A 20,421-nucleotide genomic window follows, 5' to 3' on the forward strand; every position below is an offset into this window, starting at 1 on the left:
TAGAGAGAGAGAGAGAGAGAGAGAGAGAGAGAGAGAGAGAGAGAGAGAGAGAGAGAGAGAGAGAGAGACAGAGAGACAGAGAGACAGAGAGACAGACAGACAGACAGACAGACAGACAGACAGACAGACATTATTGAAAGTAACAACATTATGAGACTTACAACAACATTATTGAAAGTAATAATATTATAGTTATAGTTCTGGCTACTGTGGTACAATATGTTGAAAGTATGTATTAATATCTGGCAGTATACATGTGTGACAATAATCATATGTGTATAATAACAGTAGAAGTATGACTAATGACCAATGATTCAAATTAAACAGTACAATTTCAAATTATGGGATTCAAATTCAGTTTTTCAATGCAATTATTCAAGTTTAGAAATTCAAATATAAATGATTGAAATTCAGTTTCTGGTGGCACATATTTCAGCCCATAGGGGCGCCTTCTGGGGGGTTTGGTGCCTTGCTCAAGGAGGTGACGCTCCATATTTGGTCCGGACGGGGACTTTAACAGGCAACCCTCCGGTTCCCAACCCAAGTCCCTATGGACTGAGCTACTGCCGCCCCACAGTGAAGGCAACATCTCAGAAACAACTTTCTTCAGATCTGACAAAAATGTCCATGTAGACCCAGACATGAGTTGATCAAACTTTGGTTTGCAAAGGTCAAGGTCACTGTGACCTTGAGTCCATCTCATTCTTGTAAATGCGATATCAAGAAGGCCTTAAGGGGATTTCTATTAATTTTCCACAAATGTCCATTTGGTCAGAAGAATGACATGAGTAAAACTTGGTGCTGAAAGGTCAAGGTCACTGTGACCTCACAAATCATGTTTTTGTACATGATTTAATAATTTGTACGCTAATTTTGATGAAATTTCACATAGATACAGAATAAAATAATGAAGTGATGAAACTCTGTATGAAAAGGTCAAAGTTCAACTTTGTGGCGACATCATAATGTTCTGCAAAAACACTTTTCCGGCCATTATTCAGGTACAGAAGGGGAGATCGATACTTACTTGGTGTCAGTAATCTAGGGTGCCAATCTTGAAACTGTGCTGATTGTATAGCTCTTCTGTGCTGTCAGATTGAAGATGTGTGTGAAGCCTTCACATTTAAGAGCATGTAGCCTCTTTGCAGCAATATCGATCTTTGAAGCGTTGTCAGCTGTCATGACTACATATGAGTCTGGGCAGATACAGAAGTTAACTGTAACTGCAACATGACTGGTTTGCTAAAGCATACATCTGTGAGGCAGTAATCCTAGTCATCATTTTTACCTTGGCTTTTCCTACTATGACATTTCAAAATGTCCACTATTCATTTCAGTTTCAGCTTGTTAGTCAACATGAGCGTATCGCTTTGTTTCCTCCCCCCAATGTGTTCATATGGAAAATGTGAGCTATTTGCCCAATTTCCTCTAGCATGAAGCATTACACTGGGTAAGACTGAAATAAAAAAGAAACTAATAGTATGTTGTTTCTTTTGTCTTCTGGTCCTTATCTGTGTTTTATTTGTGCCTATAATGAAAGCCCCAATAGGCAGCTGTTTATATGCTTTTTTTTGCCTCTGTGCTGGCAACAGCCGTGGCTGGAGGTATTATGCTTTTGGATTTTCCATCTGTCCGTCAGTCCGTCCGTCCATCCGTGCCATTCTCGTAAACGCCTTGGCAGGATTTTTTCAAATTTGGCATGAATGTCCACTTGGACTCAAGGATGAACTAATTAGGTTTTGGTAGTTAAGGGTTGAGGTTTTACCTGGTTTGCCCCATTCTTGTGAACGCAATATCTGAAGAAGGACTTGAAGGAATTTCCTTAAACTTGGCACGAACATCCACTTGAGCTCAACAATGAACTGATTCGATTTTGTTGGTCAAAGGTCAAGGTCACTGTGACTTTGCGTCAGTCTTGTTCTCATGAACGTGATATCTAAAGAAGGCCTTGAGAGAATTTCCTCAAATTTGGCACAAACATCCACTCAAGGATGAATGGATTAGAATTTGGTGGTCAAAGGTCAAGGTCACTGTGACCTCAAAAAACAGGTTTTTGGCCATAACGCAAGAATTTATACGCCAGCTGTGAAGAAATTTCACACAAATGTCTAATAGACTGCTAATAGATGACATTTTGTATCAGAAAGGTCCGCTTCACTGTGACATCTTCATGTAACATGTTCTGCAAAAACACTTTCCTTTCCTTTCCTTTTTTAACATCATAGCGCAGGAACAAAAGGGGGGATATTTGGTTAGATATTAAATTGGTGACACTAATTTTGGGTGCCCACCTCAAAACTGTTATAATTTTATAGATCCTGTGTGCTGCTGGGTTGGAGATATGTGTGTCGTCCACATTTTAGAATATATACCTTCTTTGCAGCAACGTTCATATTTAAAGCGTCGTCAGCTGTCATGGCTACATATGACTCTGGTTAGACATGGATGTAAATTGCAACTTGACTGGTTCAAGGAGGCACACAACTGCGAGGGGTTAATTCTAGTTATTCAATTTATCAAGCTCATTTTTCTGTAGTCAGTTGTCATCCTCTATTACATCCATATTTCCCAATTTCTTAATAAAACAATCATTGTCATTTCCTCATTGTAGCCGTAATATCCTGGGCTCCCTCTGTCACTTTCTTTCTTCCTTCACATCTCTCACACGTCCCCTTCACCCTACATAACTCACCATCTCCTTCATTCCTCCTCTCTCCTGTGTATTGTCAGCTGTTGTTTGCAGTTGAACTTGGCAGTCAAGAGGGAAATTACTTCAAATATGTTTTAAATGTTGTGTTTAATTTGATTAAGGGCAATACAAATCAACAGGGGGTGTTCTTGTCTTGGCTAATATACAACACACAGATGAAAAGCATTCCTCAGTTTTTCTTTAAGAAAAAAACTGCTGGAAGAATGACGTGATGTTACAACACTGCAGTATGCTAATGAAAAGTGACCATGAATGGAGGAGGAAGCTAACATAATATATCTCCATGGGTTCACAGCTCAAAACCCTGATTTACAACATCGTATTTATAAAGTAAAGGCATTGTAACAGACTGTGAAAATATGCTGGATCAGAAAAAATCCCATCATGCATGAGTCACTTCCTGGCTGCTGACTGAAGGCCAACTATAACACTGAGACTCTGCAGACATTTTTTTTTTTTACAATTGAATTTGTCCCAATACCAGAGTCATTAAAAGTTGCATGAGACTTTTATATGGAAAGCCCTGAGGACTCGGAGTAGTTATGTTTTCCAGTGGTCATGGAAATGGATCTGCCTTAAAATATCCCTCAAGTCATTCTCCATGTTTTGAGCTAACTGGCCCACTGGCCCACTTTAAAAGTGTTTAAACATTTTTCAAGACAACTTCATTGATGTTACACATGAAGACTAGTTGACTTTACAAGTTGAGTAGAGTTAGGGAGCTTGAAAAAAGTGTAGAAAAGAAAATATAGAGATATCTTGGCTTTAAATCCTTTGTATGTTTGGAGTTTGGAAAACACTGAATCCTACACTTCACAAAATAAAAACTCAAAAAAGGTTTGATTATACCTTCCCCTTTGGGTCAGTGCCCATGTCATTTGTAGACTTTTTCTTAAAAACTCTAGGTTAAGATAACCTAACTGATAACATTATGAGGGATATTTTTCTCAGACTAGACAAAGCTCTTCAAGACCCACAGAAAACATTATACAACAGTTTTCACAAGCTGAGCACATCAAACAGACTGTCCTCCCCCTAAAAGCTGCACCATAGTTTGTCTGTACAAGCAGCTTATGACAACCCATATTTAAGTCTTAGTGATGTTGTATTTTATATCAGCTCCAATGGAATGCCTGTTGCCCAATCAAATTGACATCAAATTCAAATTCAAATTTCAGGGTTTTTTTTAGGCGGAGACCTCTGGTGACTGTAGTAATTATGACATCCACCCAGGAGTCTGCTGTTTATGTCTTATGTGAAACAGTCAAAGTTATTTTAAGTTATGATAACTGAGGTAACATAACTCTATGTAACATCACATTACATAGTTCTATTTCATTCTTCCTGACTAGGTGGTGGGGCCTTAGCACTGGATATCTCCATCTTACGTAGGTGTAGGTCGAGTTATTATACTAACAAAGTCACCTGTGATCATGCATTGATGTAGGGCATTCACCCCAGTAAAACAACATCATCATCACACAATCTGCTCCTTCCATCTACTTGCAACTGAAGAAGCTCTTAGCAGGTCAATTTGGCTTGTCACTTTTAGCCTCATAACTGGATGGTTGGTACTTCTATTGTTTCGTCCACCAGAGGCTGCAGCAAGCTGATTTCTCAAGAAAGGAGTACAGTCAGATGGACAGTGATTATCTCGCTGTTATGATTCATACTGAACTAAGTAGACCGGCGGCTCGCCAGGCTCGCCTGCTTAATTGATGCCTGATTCGCTGTGTTGTTAGCTCTCTGCTCTCAGAGGAACGCAACAGCGACAGTAAGTAAATACACTATTGGGTGGAAGGTTAATGGGTATTTGTTAAGGGGACTGATCAGTGCTTGAGTTTGCTGCTACTGTGAGATGGCTTTTGTGTAGAGTGTTGCCTAGTCTAAGTTAGGTTTGTAGGATAGCGGCACAGTGTTTTTGCGGGGCTGACTAGCATTGCATTTAACACTAGGACAATAGTTTGTCATTAGTGACAAAGTAGTATTGGGTGTGTGCTACTTTTGTGTTAGGCTATTCATCAGTATCATTGTCAGTGTATTTTTTTTTCTCCTTATTTGTTTAACCTGTTTCATGAGGATGGCCATGATCAATGCCCTGCCTGCTTGGGGATTAAACACATTAGGGCAGGCGTGTTTCACAACCCTTGTATGAACTGTAGGTTTATGCCACTGTCAATACGGTTTACTAGACGTACAAAGATAAAACATGATACTGAATTGCTGTCTGCTAGCATGGCTAATACGGCAGCATCAAAGAGACGCAGCATGCCCTCACATGGTCCTCCTAAAAAACTAGGAAAGGTTGACACTTTGGCTCGTCAGGTTGGCACTCTTTCATCTGAATTTGCCCAGAGCTCCTGCTCAATCTTCAGCCTGATAATAGGGCGCCAGCTTCCAGTGGTGACTCTGCCACAAGAGACTTGCCTTGTCAAGAGGGTGATGTGCTATCAACTACAATCCTGCAGTTTGTTTACAGATAAAGAGGATGAAGCTTAAGATGTGAATAGAGACACAGCCTCCACGACCCTGGGGGCTTTCTCTCAGGGGTCCGATGTGGGGTCATTGCATGGATCTGAAGTTGGTTGTGCCAAATTGAAACCAGCTATTCGGATGGCTTTAGCACAGCTGGGGCTGGATGAAGCTCCAGTGGCAGCAGCTCCTTCAAGTACTTTTTTCAGGTAGACACTGCAGCCCTCTACCTTTTCATTTTCTCCTTCTAAACCTTATATTGAGGAGCTCCATGGGTGTTGGGCAGACCCTAAACTGTTTTCTCGTAACATTAGTGATTGCAGGAACTTGGCTGCCATGCAGGAGGCAGGTAGCTGTCCCCGTCCTCAGTGTCGACCGACAGATGATCTCCTTGCTAAGAGTTCTAATATGGCAGCATACATGGGGCATCTTGTTAACTCCCTTTCTTACCTCAACCTGGCTTTGTATCAGACCTTCAGGAATCTGGTGCAGACTCTTCTGCCCAGACCCTTAGTGATGCGTACCTTAAGACTTTTGCCTTCATGTCTAGGGAGCTTGGAAGGTTGATGTCAACAGTGAAAATGGCTAGCTGGCAGGTCTGGCTAGCACAGTCCCCCCTGTCGGAGGTGTGTCATCACACCCTCCGCATCCTTCCACTGGTACCAGATCGGATTCGGTGTCGGACACTTCTCCCAGCAGCAACTCACCTTCTCGAAGAGTGCAACCACAGACCCATGGGTGGTGTCCACACTGTTCATGGGATACACACTACAGTTCTGATGCTGGTCACCCACTCTCTGTGGGGTCAAAATATCTGTTGTCAGAGACCCCCCAAAATCCCTGGCCCTCAGCCAGGAATTAGCAGTGCTCGCAGAAAAAACCATTGTCAAACCTGTAGAATGGCATACACGGCTGGGTTTTATTCAGTGTATTTTTTAATTCCAAAGACGGATGCCAGGTTCCGTCCAATCCTAGACCTGAGGGGTTTGAAGGTTTAAAGTTTCTGCAGTTCCGAATGTTACGGATTACAGATTTTCTCAATTCAGTGACACAGGGGGCCTGGTTTGTGTCAGTAGGTCTCAAGGACGCCTGTTTTCTCAGGGGATAGAGGAGCCGTCTCAGCTACTGTGCCCACTTTGGGCACTCAAGGCATACGTGAAAGCCACTGCCAATTTACATAAGACTGACCAACTTTTTGTTTGCAATGGGGGTTGTAAGAAAGGTAAACCCTGGTCAAGACAGAGACTTTCTAACTGGATTGTGGATGTGATCCTACATGTTTACAGGTCGCATGGCCTGCCAGCCCCTAGTAATGTGAAGTTTCACTCTACTTGGAGTGTGTCCACATCCTGAGCAGCATTGAAAGGGGTCTCTCTGTAAGACATCTGTGCTACCACGACCTGGGAGTCTTTATGTACCTTTGCTCGCTATTACCATCTCAATGTGGCTGCCCCTACAGCTGTGGCAGCGTCCATCCCAATGGCTTATGTTCCTTAGTGTGGTAAGCGGTCCTCGTGACCTTGCTGGTATAAGTCATCCAGTGCTAAAGCACTGCCTTCTGGCAGTCAGGAAGAATGAAATAGAACGAGAGTCACAGTTGTAACTATGGTTCTATGAATTTTAATGGGCTTGTATGATGGTCTCCCTAAGACAGTTCTGACAGTAGCCAAAACTCAGGCAAATTTGACCTATTTCAACTAATTAAAGTTGCATAATTAAAGCATCACCTTATTGCCCTGTCATATCAGCAGAAATGCTCATTTCAGGCTGAGTTGGATATTTCATTTTAAAGCTGTTAACTCCCAATGCTGATGATATGCCGATACTATTGTGCATCCCTACTGATGTTTAAAATAACAGTGTGGTCGATACCAATGCTGATGTTTTTTTTTTGTTTTTTTTTTGTCGTGTGGTCGATACCAATACTGATGTTTTTATACTAGGTTTTTTTGTCGTTTTTTTGTATGTATATGTATATGTATATATATATATATTATTACTATTTTCATAATTTCCCTCTCAAATATCTTTCTCCTTCAGACAACTATTTGTGAAGTTTATTAAGTTAAACTACACTTTACAAGATTACATTGAAAACATCATTATACCTTACTTTTGCCCAATACTGAATAGGGCTCGAATGCATCATAATGTAACTCATGCAACCTCTATCAGCAGTTAGTTCTGCCCACTGGCTGCTAACAGTTAACAACAACTAGCTTTCCTCCTGCTGATTTTAACACCCATTTGCTTTTCACAATGTAGCATTATCAGGAAAACAGGGTGCATCCTCTGATGCATCTTCTGTGTATCTGATACATAAGTCATGATACAATATTATTGCGATATGCTGAGTATTGTGACAAAAATATTGTACAATTTACTATCTTTTTTTCAACTGCAAATTATTTCTCCAAAGGAAAATGTCAACATCAGTTTTACCTCCGTAAGATAAAGTTTTCAATCTGTTCATCTGACTTCAATCGTTTTCATTGCAGCAAAATATGATGCAAAACAGACAGACTGACCAACACTGTTGTGATGGACTGTGTTTTTTTTTTTCGCTTTCTTAGACTTGGATGGTAGTTTTGTCAAGCTAAATGTGTCCAGTGTTGGTTGATTTTTCGGTGGAGCGGGTTTTGTGTTAGCTTTGCAGTCAGCAGCTAACGCTATCTCTGGATGGTGGAGTGTGAGGTGAGCCCTCTTGTTTGTAGTATTCCCAGAGTATTTTATTCTCATATGACACTGCGTGCAAATCACATGTGTCATATCTAAGTTCTCCTTTCCTTCTTTGTTTAAAAAATCCAAAATAAGTCCAGACGTTTCATTTAAACGCCAACGGTGCATTTCTGATTTCGTTGTCCGGTGTTTCCATCTTTATTTTGATGAACTTCCTGCTAAATGCCACTGACGGAGACCTCTGCTGACCTCGTAAGGAAGTGTGGATCAAAAAAGCAGTTGATTATATCATTCTAGTACCAAAAGTTGTATTAAAATGTGTATTTGCAAAAGTTAATATTACATATAATAAAAGATCGATACTTGGCTTCTGCCTCTACAATACTGGCATGCAAAATATATCGCAATACCATGGTTTATCGTTTTTTTCCCACACCCCTATGAGCGGTGTGAGTTTCCTCCTGGGCTCAACTACTTCACTTGTGGATTGATATCTACTGCACATTCATTTGTTGTTCTTTAAGGCATAACAGTGCTGTTATCACTGCACCTCCGTTCTGTTATATCTGTTCCTGTCTCACTTGGGAAGGCTCTCTGGCTTTTAGTCATAACCTCATGGAAAGACATGGAAACATCTTCCAGCTGAATAAACAATGTCCACACACCGTATAAGCATATCTGCTGAAATATATTGTTTTAGTGATTTCACCATGTAGGCACAAAAGCACAACATTAATCTTTTGACCCAGTTCTGGATGAGACTTGTTACTGTGCAACATTATCAAGCCTTTGTTTTTCTCACCAGATGCAGAAATGAACATCTGTGATTTTACACTTCAGTTCTTTTCCTGACAAACATGGATTTTCTGTCCAACTTTCCACTGCTCATTCTGTTCTTTGTCCTTTTATTTCTCCAGAGTTACTGGGGGTGAGCTGTTTGAGGACATTGTTGCCAGGGAGTACTACAGTGAAGCTGATGCCAGGTCAGTCTAATCTTTGTTTTATTTATATTTCTCCTTTTACTGTATGAATGTGATGTGAATTTTGTTTAGTCTATGTTGGCACCAAAGGCATAATCAAGCAGATACACACTATAAAACAGCTAACAAAATGATTTCCATGCACATTATGAAACTGCATATTGACTACCTGTCAGCATGTATGTGAATTATAACATACACACACACACAAAATACAATCCTCCTCATTATACATTGCATATATGTTCAGTGTGTTGCTGTCTTTGATATGCCTTTTAAAGTCAAAACCTTTAGTTCTACATTTCTTGTTCTGCCTTTGTCCTTTCATTATGAATCTGCTTTTCCCATTTTTACCCTGACTGCCTACTAAAAATCTATTCAAAAAGAACCCTGTCTGGGCCTTTCCATTAAAGTTCCACTTAAGATTTTGTTTATAGCAGTCTCAGAAACCACTGGCTATCAGACAGACAACGATAAGCCTCTGGGGGCATTTCAGTTAGCTGGATTGAACCATTCCCAGGTTATCAAATACTAGGGTTGGGCTGGTGTGAAAATTTTCTAACTGGTTTAATATTAAGCCAAACACCAGACAGGACAACTATAGCTTATTTTACTAGGTTTCGCACTTGATTCAGCAGCTGCTCCTAAGTGGAATATAATGTCATAGGGTCTCAACAGAAAATCGGCGTCTGTCTATCGCATAGCATTGCATAGGATCACATAGGATCGCATAAAATCAGAGCTCTCTGTCCACTGTGAATCCGCTAAATATGCACTGCTGTTACTTCATGTAAACAAACCACATAGCTATCAGTTGTTTGCTCGAGATCAGACTGGAGATGTAACCACTTAGAGGTGAGTGAGCAGTCTACCTGCTATCTTCCTGCGTTTGGAAAGTTACTTTTTAAACAGAAAACACACATTTTATATAGTGACATTTACTGGAAGAGATATACAAAAGAGCCAACAGCAAGCAGCCTAGTTTGTTATCAGTGATGTTCATTTAACTTACCAGAAATTTTCAGCTCTTTCGGCGATCTCCCTCCAGTCAGCTGATAACTTATTGAGGTTTTTGTAGTGAAATAAGGCGACTTTGTATACATAATTCCTAATTTCAAAGTAATGAATAAGCTTTTCTTTGTTCATTGCAGTGCATTCAAAGCGAGCCACAGGAATAAATGGAAACACAGCGTCCGACAAAGTTCAGCTTAAAACAATGCCTGCACTGAGTTAGGACACATCTTTCATCGGCTTAAAATCCAAAATGTTGTCATATCAGTGCAGTACAGCCAGTCGCTGTTATTGTTAAACAACACCCAGTGGCGTCAGGAAGAAACATGTTGGGACAACAACATAAGTAAAGGGGGCGAAAGTCTGAGTAGGGCGGGTGGTAGTGGTGGTGGATGGGTCCAACAACCACTGACTTTCACCTGGGGGAACAGTGATTGCTTCCAAAATGATTGTAAAGCCAAACTCTGTTCTTTTTTCCTAAACCGAAATATATGCTTTTGTTGGCTAAACCCGACCATATGTGTGTGTTGGCGAAATGTAACCACAAGCTTTTGTTTTTGAAGGAAAAAAACATACATCTGTATCAATCCAAACTGTAAATTTTCTGTGAAAATGGCAGTGTATTTTGAAAACAGACAAAGCATGTAACAGGCAAAAGTTGACACAGTATCCCAGAATGTCAACAGCCAACACACCCATGGTACCTTGCACCTCATATATCGATGTGTCAAGTCCATGACCAAGCGTCGATATGTGACAAGGTCAGAGTGAGAATGTGTTGTCTCGTCACCCCAAAAAACACACAAATTTAGTAAAGTGAACGAACACAATTTCATGTCAGCTTGAAAGACACATAAGTTCATTCACACAAACAAGGAGGATCTGGATTCTGTTTTTTGTGGTGGATTTTATTGATCTATAAATTTTTTTAAAGTTGTGCCCTTTGTATTTTCCTCTAATTGCTTCTTTAATTGCCTAAAGAAAACAACAATGTGCTCTTTCCAAGAGTGACGCCAAGATCAATATTAATATCAGTCTCGTGTTAATTGCTGATATGTTTAGCCTTGCTTAGTATAAAGACTGGAAGAAGGGGCAAATAGCTAGCCTGGCTCTGTCCAAAGTTCACCCCTTAAGCTCACTAATTAACACTTTGTCATGTTTACATTTCTGTTATTGTAGATTAAAAAAGGGGTTACAATCTGTGCCTCTAGGGCAAGTTATGTGTTGGAAGCATTTCTTCTAACAGCCGGGTGCATTCACTGTGTATGCAGAATCTCAGAATCTTGTCACTGTGGCGTTACCAGGTTTGGTACGATTATGCCTGCACAGAGACTGGGGTTGGGCAATATTGTTTAGAAATAATGATGTGATATTTTTAGACTATATCGCAATGCATGATACATATCTTGATATTTTGAAATCTCCTCTTAACTACTGTAGACTACTAATATACAAAATTATTAGATGAATAGCAGTTACAATAAAGGTAATAAAAAAAAGTACATATCTGTTACTGCAGTGCTGTTAAATGTGAGGATACACTGTGAGTAGGAAACAAACTAATAGCTCTCCAGTTCATATATTAACAATATTCGCAAGTCTCATTGGTGCTCCATGGTCACAAAATGCACCAAATAGTGCAGCCTGGAGATGCTGCATAGTGTTGGGCAGATGGACAAACAGTTGTTCGTTAAGAAATAGTTTTATCATCTAATCACCAGGCTAGCTGTTTCCCCCTGCTTCCAGTCTTTATGCTAAGCTAGGCTAAGTGCATCCTGACTCTAACTCTGAATGTAAAACAGAGACATGAGGCTGATCCTCTCAGCTTGCTCTTGAAAAGAAAGTGAACAATCGTATTTCACAGAATGTTGAACTATTTCCTTCAAACTTTTTGTCTGTCGATCAGGTGTTGTTATTTTATGTGTTTGGTGTGTTCAGTCAGCCTGTTCTTGTTCCTTTGTTTCCTGATGTTTGCCTGTTCTCCCTCTTCCTCTTCTTTTTGCTTCTGGCCTGGTCTCTCTCTCCTTTACAGTCACTGCATACAACAGATTCTAGAAAGTGTAAATCATTGCCACATTAATGGCATAGTGCACAGGGACCTTAAGGTTAGTAAGTGACAACAGTAACACCTAACAGACAAAGGCCTGCCAACCTGTGGCACCTTGCCTCGCTCCTCTACTGCCTGATAAACCTTTCACTGAGTGCCACCTTCTCCAAACCAGTCACTCTCACACTGCACCACCTGACAGTGTGTTTTTTAAATCCACCTGCTGCAGGGCATTGTGGGGCAGGTTGGCTGGAGAGGAGGCGGCAGGTGGGGAAGTATCGGGGGGCGGTAGATCTCATCATGGCCTGCCCCTCTTGTATGCCAGGACACAAAGTGCATGTAGCATCTGTCCAGAAACATGCTCTGACACAGCCACTGAGAGGCTGTCACCTGAGGGACAAGGACGAGGAGGAGAAGGAGAAAACGGGGTGGGACATTTAGATACCTGCAGAAATCTATGGCAATTTGTATTCCAAATTATGACACTGGAGTTGTGCTAGTACCACAGTTTAGTGTTTTATTCTAAAAATACTGATCTGTACTGTGTTTCAACCTAAAGCTGATCCACTGTCACTAGGCATCATTACATCAATGTTTACACAAGGATTATATGAAGGAAATATTTTCTATCGTCTTCAACCAGTCTTGCAATTGTGATTTAAATTAGGTTCTTTTATTTGTGATATTGATCATTTAAAACAAGATGATCATCACAAATTAAATCAATCACAAACCTACAGACCCCAGCTGATGTTATGGAGATTAAAATAAAGAGCATAAATTCATTAATCATTTTCTTGATACATAAAATTGTGAACAAATTATCCATTTATATTAATTTTATGTTCAAATGAACAAAACACAACTTTAAATATATTGTTGACATTTAATAATGCCTCAGCACCAGCGATAGCTGTGGCCGGAGGCATTATGGTTTCGAGTTGTCTGTCTACCGTATGTAGGTATGTTCGTCTGTCCGTGCTTGTGAATGCAATATCTCAAGATTGCGTCAAGGGAATTTCTTAAAATTTGGCACAAACATCCACTTGGACTCAACAATGAACTGATTAGTTTTGGATAGTCATAGGTCAGAGGTCAAGGTCACTGTGACCTTTACTCATTCTTATGAATGCAATATCTGAAGAACACTGTAAAGGGAATTTCTACACATTTGGCACAAATAAATCAATCAACTTCCAATGCATTTTGTTAGATAGTTTATTTTGAAAAAGACTCAAGACTTTGTTGGCATTATTGAATATCATTTATCTCTGAGTTAAAGGAGCTATATGTAAGAAATCTAAAGCAAATAGTCGTAAAATCCTCTAATATGTCACAGAGACTAAGGAATAATGTTCATATAACATACTGATCTCACCGACAATAGTACAGCCACAATATTTGCATCTAAAAATGTTTTTGCAGTCTGCAAATCATGTTTATGTTTTGAATTTGTGTTTTGGCCTGTTGCGCCACCCACCGCCGTCTACCAGTCACGCAGTCAGAGTCTCAGCATCAGTTACAGTTATGACTGAACTACAGCAGCACGGCAAGCAGTGTTAGCAGTGTCCCAGTACATAGCATTAGCAGCCGGCTTCTCCTCAGCTGTATCCCGGCAGCAGCGTTAGCAGCAGAGAAGCCGGACTTGCTCCAACGGTCCACTGGAAAACCGAAGATCAAGGACGCGGCGACACGGCCCTGCAACGGCAGCCACCCGTGGGCAAACAAATCAGTCTCCAGCGTGACGCTGTCCAGCAACCTCGAATCTGTAGGGGAGGGGGGGCGGACACGACTCGCGGCAGTATTTTGAATTTGAGTGCAGTAACCGTTTTGGCCACATTCTTACGTACAGCGCCTTTAACTGCTAACTACTTTCAGCTACTTTTTAAATCTCCCATGGTGGGTCGCAAGTACCCAGTTCAGACCAAAGATTCACGACGAGACAAGTTGAAACTGGTAACTACTTTTAATACCCCATTCTGCAACATTGTAAAAACCTGCCAATTCACACCAATGCAACTAGATGAGACGGTGTATACTCTCTATGCTACAACTCTCTTAACTTCGTTCTGATTTCCAGGTTTTTAGGCTTATTTTGTGGCTGAACATAATTTGTAGCTTTGCAAAATATGAATGAGGATAGTGATGGTGAGAGACTGAGTTGCATCTGTAGTAGTGATGAAACGGTGAAAAACAGAAAAAAAAGCAGTCATCAGATGGAATGTATTCATAATAAATATGTCGCAATATTATAAATTACCTTGGGGCGTCGGTGGCTTAGTGGTAGAGCAGGCGCCCCACGTACAAGGCCATTGCCGCAGCGGCCCGGGTTCAACTCCAGCCTGTGGCCCCTTGCTGCATGTCACTCCCTCTCTCCCCCCCCCCCCCCTTCACGCTTATCTGTCCTATCAATTAAAGGCTTAAAAATGCCCAAAAAATATCTATATCATATAAGTTATAAATTACCAGCGCCAATTAATCAGTCAATGACAATGTGTGTGTGGTGGGGGCATAAGCACTGACAGCGAGCAGCAGCAGCGACCCACCATCGAACACCGGCACACCGTGAGGATGGAAACATAGGGCTCGGCGGGGACGGAGTACCTGTCGAAGCAGGCCAACACGTCGTCTACGGTTATTTTGACATGACCAGCAGACTTCACTACATAGCAATTGGCTTTTAATACAGGTGACATGCTTTACGTTCTAGAACCAACCTCCAGCAATGTGACCAGCAGAGCTGGAGGTGACACCATCAGCCGGCTTGAGTCGAGCCCAGACTGGCCACTTAACACCGTTGCAACTTTTCTATGCAATGTTCTAAAATGGTTTTATCTCGTAGCAAATCTTTGGCTTAACACAAAACATTAAACCTTTGCTGCCCATGATACTGTCCCTGGCTGTCAGTTATGAATATACTTTTGTATGTGACTTGTTTAGAGATTGTTGCCAATGTCATAAAAGGGATAACATAGGTGCAGTTTCAAACAAGGTTTTAATACAAAAATGATGAATCACTGAGCCGCAGTGTACTCCAAATTGTCTTCTTGTTTTACTGTGCAGCACAGCTATTAAACTCTCTGGAGCTGACATAACATCAGCATCAAAATAATTACAAAATTTCAGATTCAGTTATTTCCAGATTGTTGTTTTGACAGAATAAAGAAGGACCAAAAACTGTGACTCTTTGTCACTGAATCAGTAACAGAGTCAAAGCACAGCTTCTTTACACTCCTACATCTCCCTCCTCTCCTCAGTCTGTCAGGGTCCAGCCTCCAGTCGGCCAGGGGCTAACACCACTTTTGTTTTGAGACTCGGGAAGAGAATTGGCCATGTTGTCATAATATTAGATGATGACAAAAGTTCAGCTAGTTTTTCTTTTCTGGGCCTGTCCAGGTCAACATCTATTGGTGACCATGGCAACACACACACACACAAAAAAAAAAAATGTAAACACTGAGGAAATGGTCCATTTTGCCAAATCACCCTCATTATGTTTGCGTGGAGAGTCAATTGCCACATTGCTGCACAGTCTCCTCACTAACATGGCCAGCGGCTCCCCGAGTGTCAAAGCGAGCTCCCAGCCACAGACAGTGAGTGGTAGCTTGTCACTAACCCATGGCCCCCTGGTGTTTGCATGCAGTCATTGCATTCAGCAGATCCTAGAAGCTGTGCTCCACTGCCACCAGATGGGCGTGGTCCACCGCGACCTCAAGGTAAGTAGACTCACCGTGAAGACCAAAGAAATACACATTCTTCTCTTCCTTTTTGTCCTTTGGCCCCACACTCCAACATGTCTTACCTGTCTCCTGTATTTGTCTCTTCAATTTTCAGATTAATTACACAATATCTGTTGTGCATCTGTGTTTTGATGTTCTATTGAAAATGGATTAATGAAGTAAAAAGAATTAAAAGAAAAAGGTTATTTAGAATTATTACAGATAGGTTTGACAGATTCTTTTCAGAGTTTTATGCCTCTGTGCCAGCAGTAGCCGGGGCATTATGTTTACGCGTTGTCCATACAACGTACATCCCATTCATGTGATGTCATGTGTTCACTATATCTTAAGACTGCCTTGAGGGAATTTCTTCAAATTTGGCAAAAATGTTCACTTGGACCCAAAGATGAACCCATTAGTTTTTGGTGATCATAGGTCTTGGCAAGTTTGGCATAAAACATTCACTTGGACTCAAGGATGGCCTGATTAGATTTTGGTGGTTAAGGGTCAAAGGTCAAGGTCACTGTCACCTTATCTTTCTCATTCTTGTGAACGTGGTATCTCAAGAATAGTTTGAGGGAATTTCTTGAAATCTGGCAAAAAACGTCCCCTTAGACTGAAGAATAAACTGATTAGAAGTTGGTGGTCAAACTCAAGGTCACTGCAACCCCACAATACATGTTTTTGGCCATTACTCGAGAATTGTTATGCTAATTTTGTCAAAACTTCACACAAATGTTTACTAGGATAAAATGATGACGTGTTTATTTTATATCCAGAAGATCAAAGGTCAACTTCACTGTGACATCATAATAATCTGTGTAAAACACTTTTTCTGGCTATTACTCAATGTCATATGTCAAGAACAGAAGGGGAGACATTTGTTCAGATACTGAATTGGAAACACTAATCTTGGGTGTCCACCTTGAAACTGTGCTGATTGTATAGGTCTTCTGTGCTGTTGGGGGGACAATGTATGTGAAGCATCCATGTTTTCACAGACATGGATGTAAACTGTAAGAGAAACTTGACTGGTGTGAGGAGGCATACAACTGTGGAGCGGTAATTCTAGCTTTGAGAGAATCCTGACAAGCACAAACATTTAACAAACACATTTTACTAAGATTGCGTGTCAATCCATATTAAATGGATATAGAGGGAGCACAGCACAGCAAATAAAGACACTCCGTGTTGTGGTTGTTGCAAACTTGTTGCAAGCATTTAGAGATGATAGGATATGAGGCAGTTGGAGGTATCTGACTGAATCTGTTTTTTTTCCCCTCAATTTTTATTTTCACGCATTTTTCAAGTGATGCAAAAGAAAGCAGAGCTTTCCAGGGCCAGTTGTTTTTCACAGTGTGAGTTGTGAGTGTGAACAGAGTGTTTAATCATTTACACAGTGCCATGAAATATTATATTAGTTACTGTTATACCTTGTCACACATATCATATTGTAAACCAAAGGCCAAAACACACTGGCGGCAAACGTGTAAAAGAGTATACCCCTATTATTTTCAATGGACAACCCCACACCAGCGGTGGCTAGGTCCGCGTCGGTGCTCCTGGACGCTTTACACCATCATCCTATTTCCAGCCTAGCCAACCCCGGAATTAAATGCAACTTTCCACCACTCACTCTCTGCTTGTACATATCAGCTCTTGTAGCAACTCTGTTTCTCTGCTCCTGTGGCAGCTCGACTCCTCTCCTCATTATGGATGTATAACGAGAAGGGGGCGGCAGTAGCTCAGTCCATAGGGACTTGGGTTGGGAACCGGAGGGTCACATGTTCGAGTCCCCATCCGGACCAAAATATGGAGCGTGGACTGGTGGCTGGAGAGGTGCCAGTTCACCTCCTGGGCACTGCCGAGGTGCCCTTGAGCAAGGCACCGAACCCCCCAACCGCTCGGGGCGCCTCACCAAGGGCAGCCCCCTCACTCTGACATCTCTCCACTTTGTGCATGTATAGGTCCTGTTTGTGCATGTGTGTGTCTTTCGGACCTGTGTGCAATTGACAAGCAAGAGTGAAAACATTGTATTTCCCCTCAGGGGGATTAATAAAGTAAAGAAACTTAAACTTAACTTAACTTAGAATTCTGTAGCTGTTGATGTCTCTTGTGTGTGCCAAAGAATGGACAAGGTGGAGAAATGTCCTGAGCTAAGTGACCCCAAATCCCATCATTATACAGACGGTGGCCAAAAAGATACTTCCTGGCGAGTCATAGCCATGGAAATCGGCTCTTCAGGTAAGAAATCAAGTTTAATTAGTGGGTGTCCACACATGATTTTAGGCTAATACAGAGGTAGAGGACGTACAGATCTTTCAGTAAAAGTAGTGGTCGTCTGTTGACAAGCTGCAGCACAATGCATTTAGTGTGTGCTAGGGGTTTCACTTTACCTGTAACACAAATTAAACAGGATGACTAGCCAATGTGAAAATCAAAAGAAAGCATAGAATAATGTACTGAAGGAGACTGTTGTCCCATCACATTTTTTTCTGGTTTGAGAGCAAAGATCCGGTCGCCGCTGTGCAAAACTCCGCAATATAATTAAATCCGAACCCTCAGGTGTGTGACAATCAGTGGAACTTTAATCTCTAATCTTTATGATCATTCAACACAATCGGTTACAGAAGGAACAGCCAGCCTTTTTTTGCTTTTGGCCATAAAAGATAAAAACACATAAATGACATAAACAACTGTAGCCGCTTAAGTGCAGTAAAGTTTACTGACTCTACTAACACATAAAAAAGCACATAGGATAAGTTAACCTTCAGGGCTTTCTGACAGAGAGACCTTTCTGTAAGAAATCTTTTCATTTTAACTAGGGCTGTCAAAATTAACGCGTTAACACAGGACGATTAATTTGTGGTATTAACGCGATAATTCTTTTAATGCCTGCGCAGAATGACCCGCCCAGTATTTCCCACAATTCAACCCGCACCGCCGCCATTCACTCGTCGTCGCGTCAACAGCATGGCTGATTGTGGCCTGAATGAGATCGAGGAACCCGAAGAACCTGATGGTCCTCTGGATGGTCCTCTGGATGGAAAGTTCGAGTATGAAAAAAATAAAGATGGAACAGTCAGTAAACGCGTTGTGATTTGCACACACTGCAGGAAGGAGTTTTCGTTTCACTAAAGCACCTCCAACTTAAAGTGTCATCTGAACGCCAAGCATGTATTTGTTGGGCTTCAACTTAAAGTGTAACACCTGGCATGCGTCAGGCCACCCTCACCGAACGCAGGGCATTAAGTAAGTCTACCTCTGAAAAGTTGACAGACACAATTGCCAAATGGATTGCCAAGGACTGTAGACTGATTAATATCATTGGGGACGCGGGCTTCACAGAAGTTTTGAAAGTTGCAACTCTCGACGCGTTCTACAAGCCACCGTCAAGAGGCACAGTGATAACTAAAATCCACAAACTCTATGAAGCTATAAAGAAAACTAAGGAAGAGGATTTGGCTTCAGCTGAATATGTTGCCCTGACAGGAGACCACTGGACTGACTCTGTGAGTAACAACAATTGTCTGGGTGTAACTGCGCATCACATCACTAAAACCTGGTAACTAAAGTCATTTGCGCTAACCTTAATGAAAACAGAAGAGTGCCACTTTGCCAAGGTAAGTGCAGAACAGTTTCAAACAGTAGCACGCAAGTGGGCAGTTGAAGGAAAACTCACAACTATAGGGACGGACAGTGGATGGAATATGATAGCTGCGGCTAAACTTCTGCCATATGAGCACATGCCCTGCATAGCTCACATTGTACAAAGAAGCATCACTGTGAGCCTCACTGATAGTGGATTTGCAAATGTATTGGCCAAGTGTCGCAAAATTGTCGGCCACTTCAGACACAGCACGGCAAACACCATGGAACTTCAAGCACAGCAAGCGACCCTGGGACAGCAGCAGGAGCCACTGACCCAGGACGTTTCCACACGGTGGAATTCAACACTGGAAATGGTGAAACGTCTAATCCGCAATCAAGCAGCAATAAAAGCAACCCTGGACCAACAACACCACAAACTAGTTATGCTGACACCACCAGAATGGTACAAACTGCAGAGACTGAAAACTCTTCTAGAGCCCTGTAGGTAATGAATTCACATATGATATGTCATATAATGTGACTATTAGTGTAAGTTGAAATTTAAATTGAACTGATCAAATTCAAATTAAATGTTAATTCATTTGTCAACATACCAACTTCTGTTCTAATAACTTATTGTATCTGTGTGTGTGCGTGTGCGCGTGTGCGCACGTGTGTGTAATGGAAGTCTCTGATGAGGACCCTGCATATGTGGTGAGATTTAGGACAACATTCAAGTAAGAGCTAGCATCCCGCCAAGAAAATACTAACACTGCATGGCTCAAGCTTGCAACGGCGCTGGATCCACGTTTCAAAGACTTGAAGAGTCTGCCCAAGAGTGAAAGAGAAGAGGTGTGGACCACACTTGGAGGGATGCTGCATGAACAATCACCCAGAAGGTCTCTGCAGACCTCTCAAGATGGGCCACCCAAGAAGAAAATGAGCCCTCTACAGATGGGCTTCAGAATCAGATGAAGAGGTGCAGCCTGACAGAGCCATACAGAGGTACAGTGCAGAGCCAAGCATCAGTATGGAGGACTGCCCCTTGCAGTGGTGGGCTGCTCATTCATGAACCCATGACAAGCTGGCCCTGCATCAGTTTTCAATTTTCAATTTTATTTATAAAGCCCAATATCACAAATCACAATTTGCCTCACAGGGCTTTACAGCATACGACATCCCTCTGTCCTTTGGACCCTCACAGCGGATAAG

At 41.5% G+C, this 20,421-nt stretch overlaps 1 protein-coding gene across 6 annotated transcripts in view; it reads left to right on the forward strand.

Annotated features, from left to right (window-relative positions):
* Positions 1 to 20,421, forward strand: part of camk2d1 (calcium/calmodulin-dependent protein kinase (CaM kinase) II delta 1) — a 229,557-nt gene that overhangs the window by 135,105 nt on the left and 74,031 nt on the right. For 3 of the 6 annotated variants that reach the window (XM_050066964.1, XM_050066965.1, XM_050066961.1), the window contains exons 5-6: positions 8,779 to 8,844; positions 11,885 to 11,957. In XM_050066964.1, coding sequence (XP_049922921.1) covers positions 8,779 to 8,844; positions 11,885 to 11,957 — 139 coding nt within the window. Of the gene's footprint in view, positions 1 to 8,778; positions 8,845 to 11,884; positions 11,958 to 15,542; positions 15,616 to 20,421 lie in introns of all 6 variants that reach the window. The other 3 variants (XM_050066960.1, XM_050066962.1, XM_050066963.1) reach the window with 1 other exon arrangement.

The sequence above is a fragment of the Epinephelus moara genome, chromosome 17 (genome assembly GCF_006386435.1).
Source record: "Epinephelus moara isolate mb chromosome 17, YSFRI_EMoa_1.0, whole genome shotgun sequence".
Taxonomy (NCBI): Eukaryota; Metazoa; Chordata; class Actinopteri; order Perciformes; family Serranidae; genus Epinephelus; species Epinephelus moara.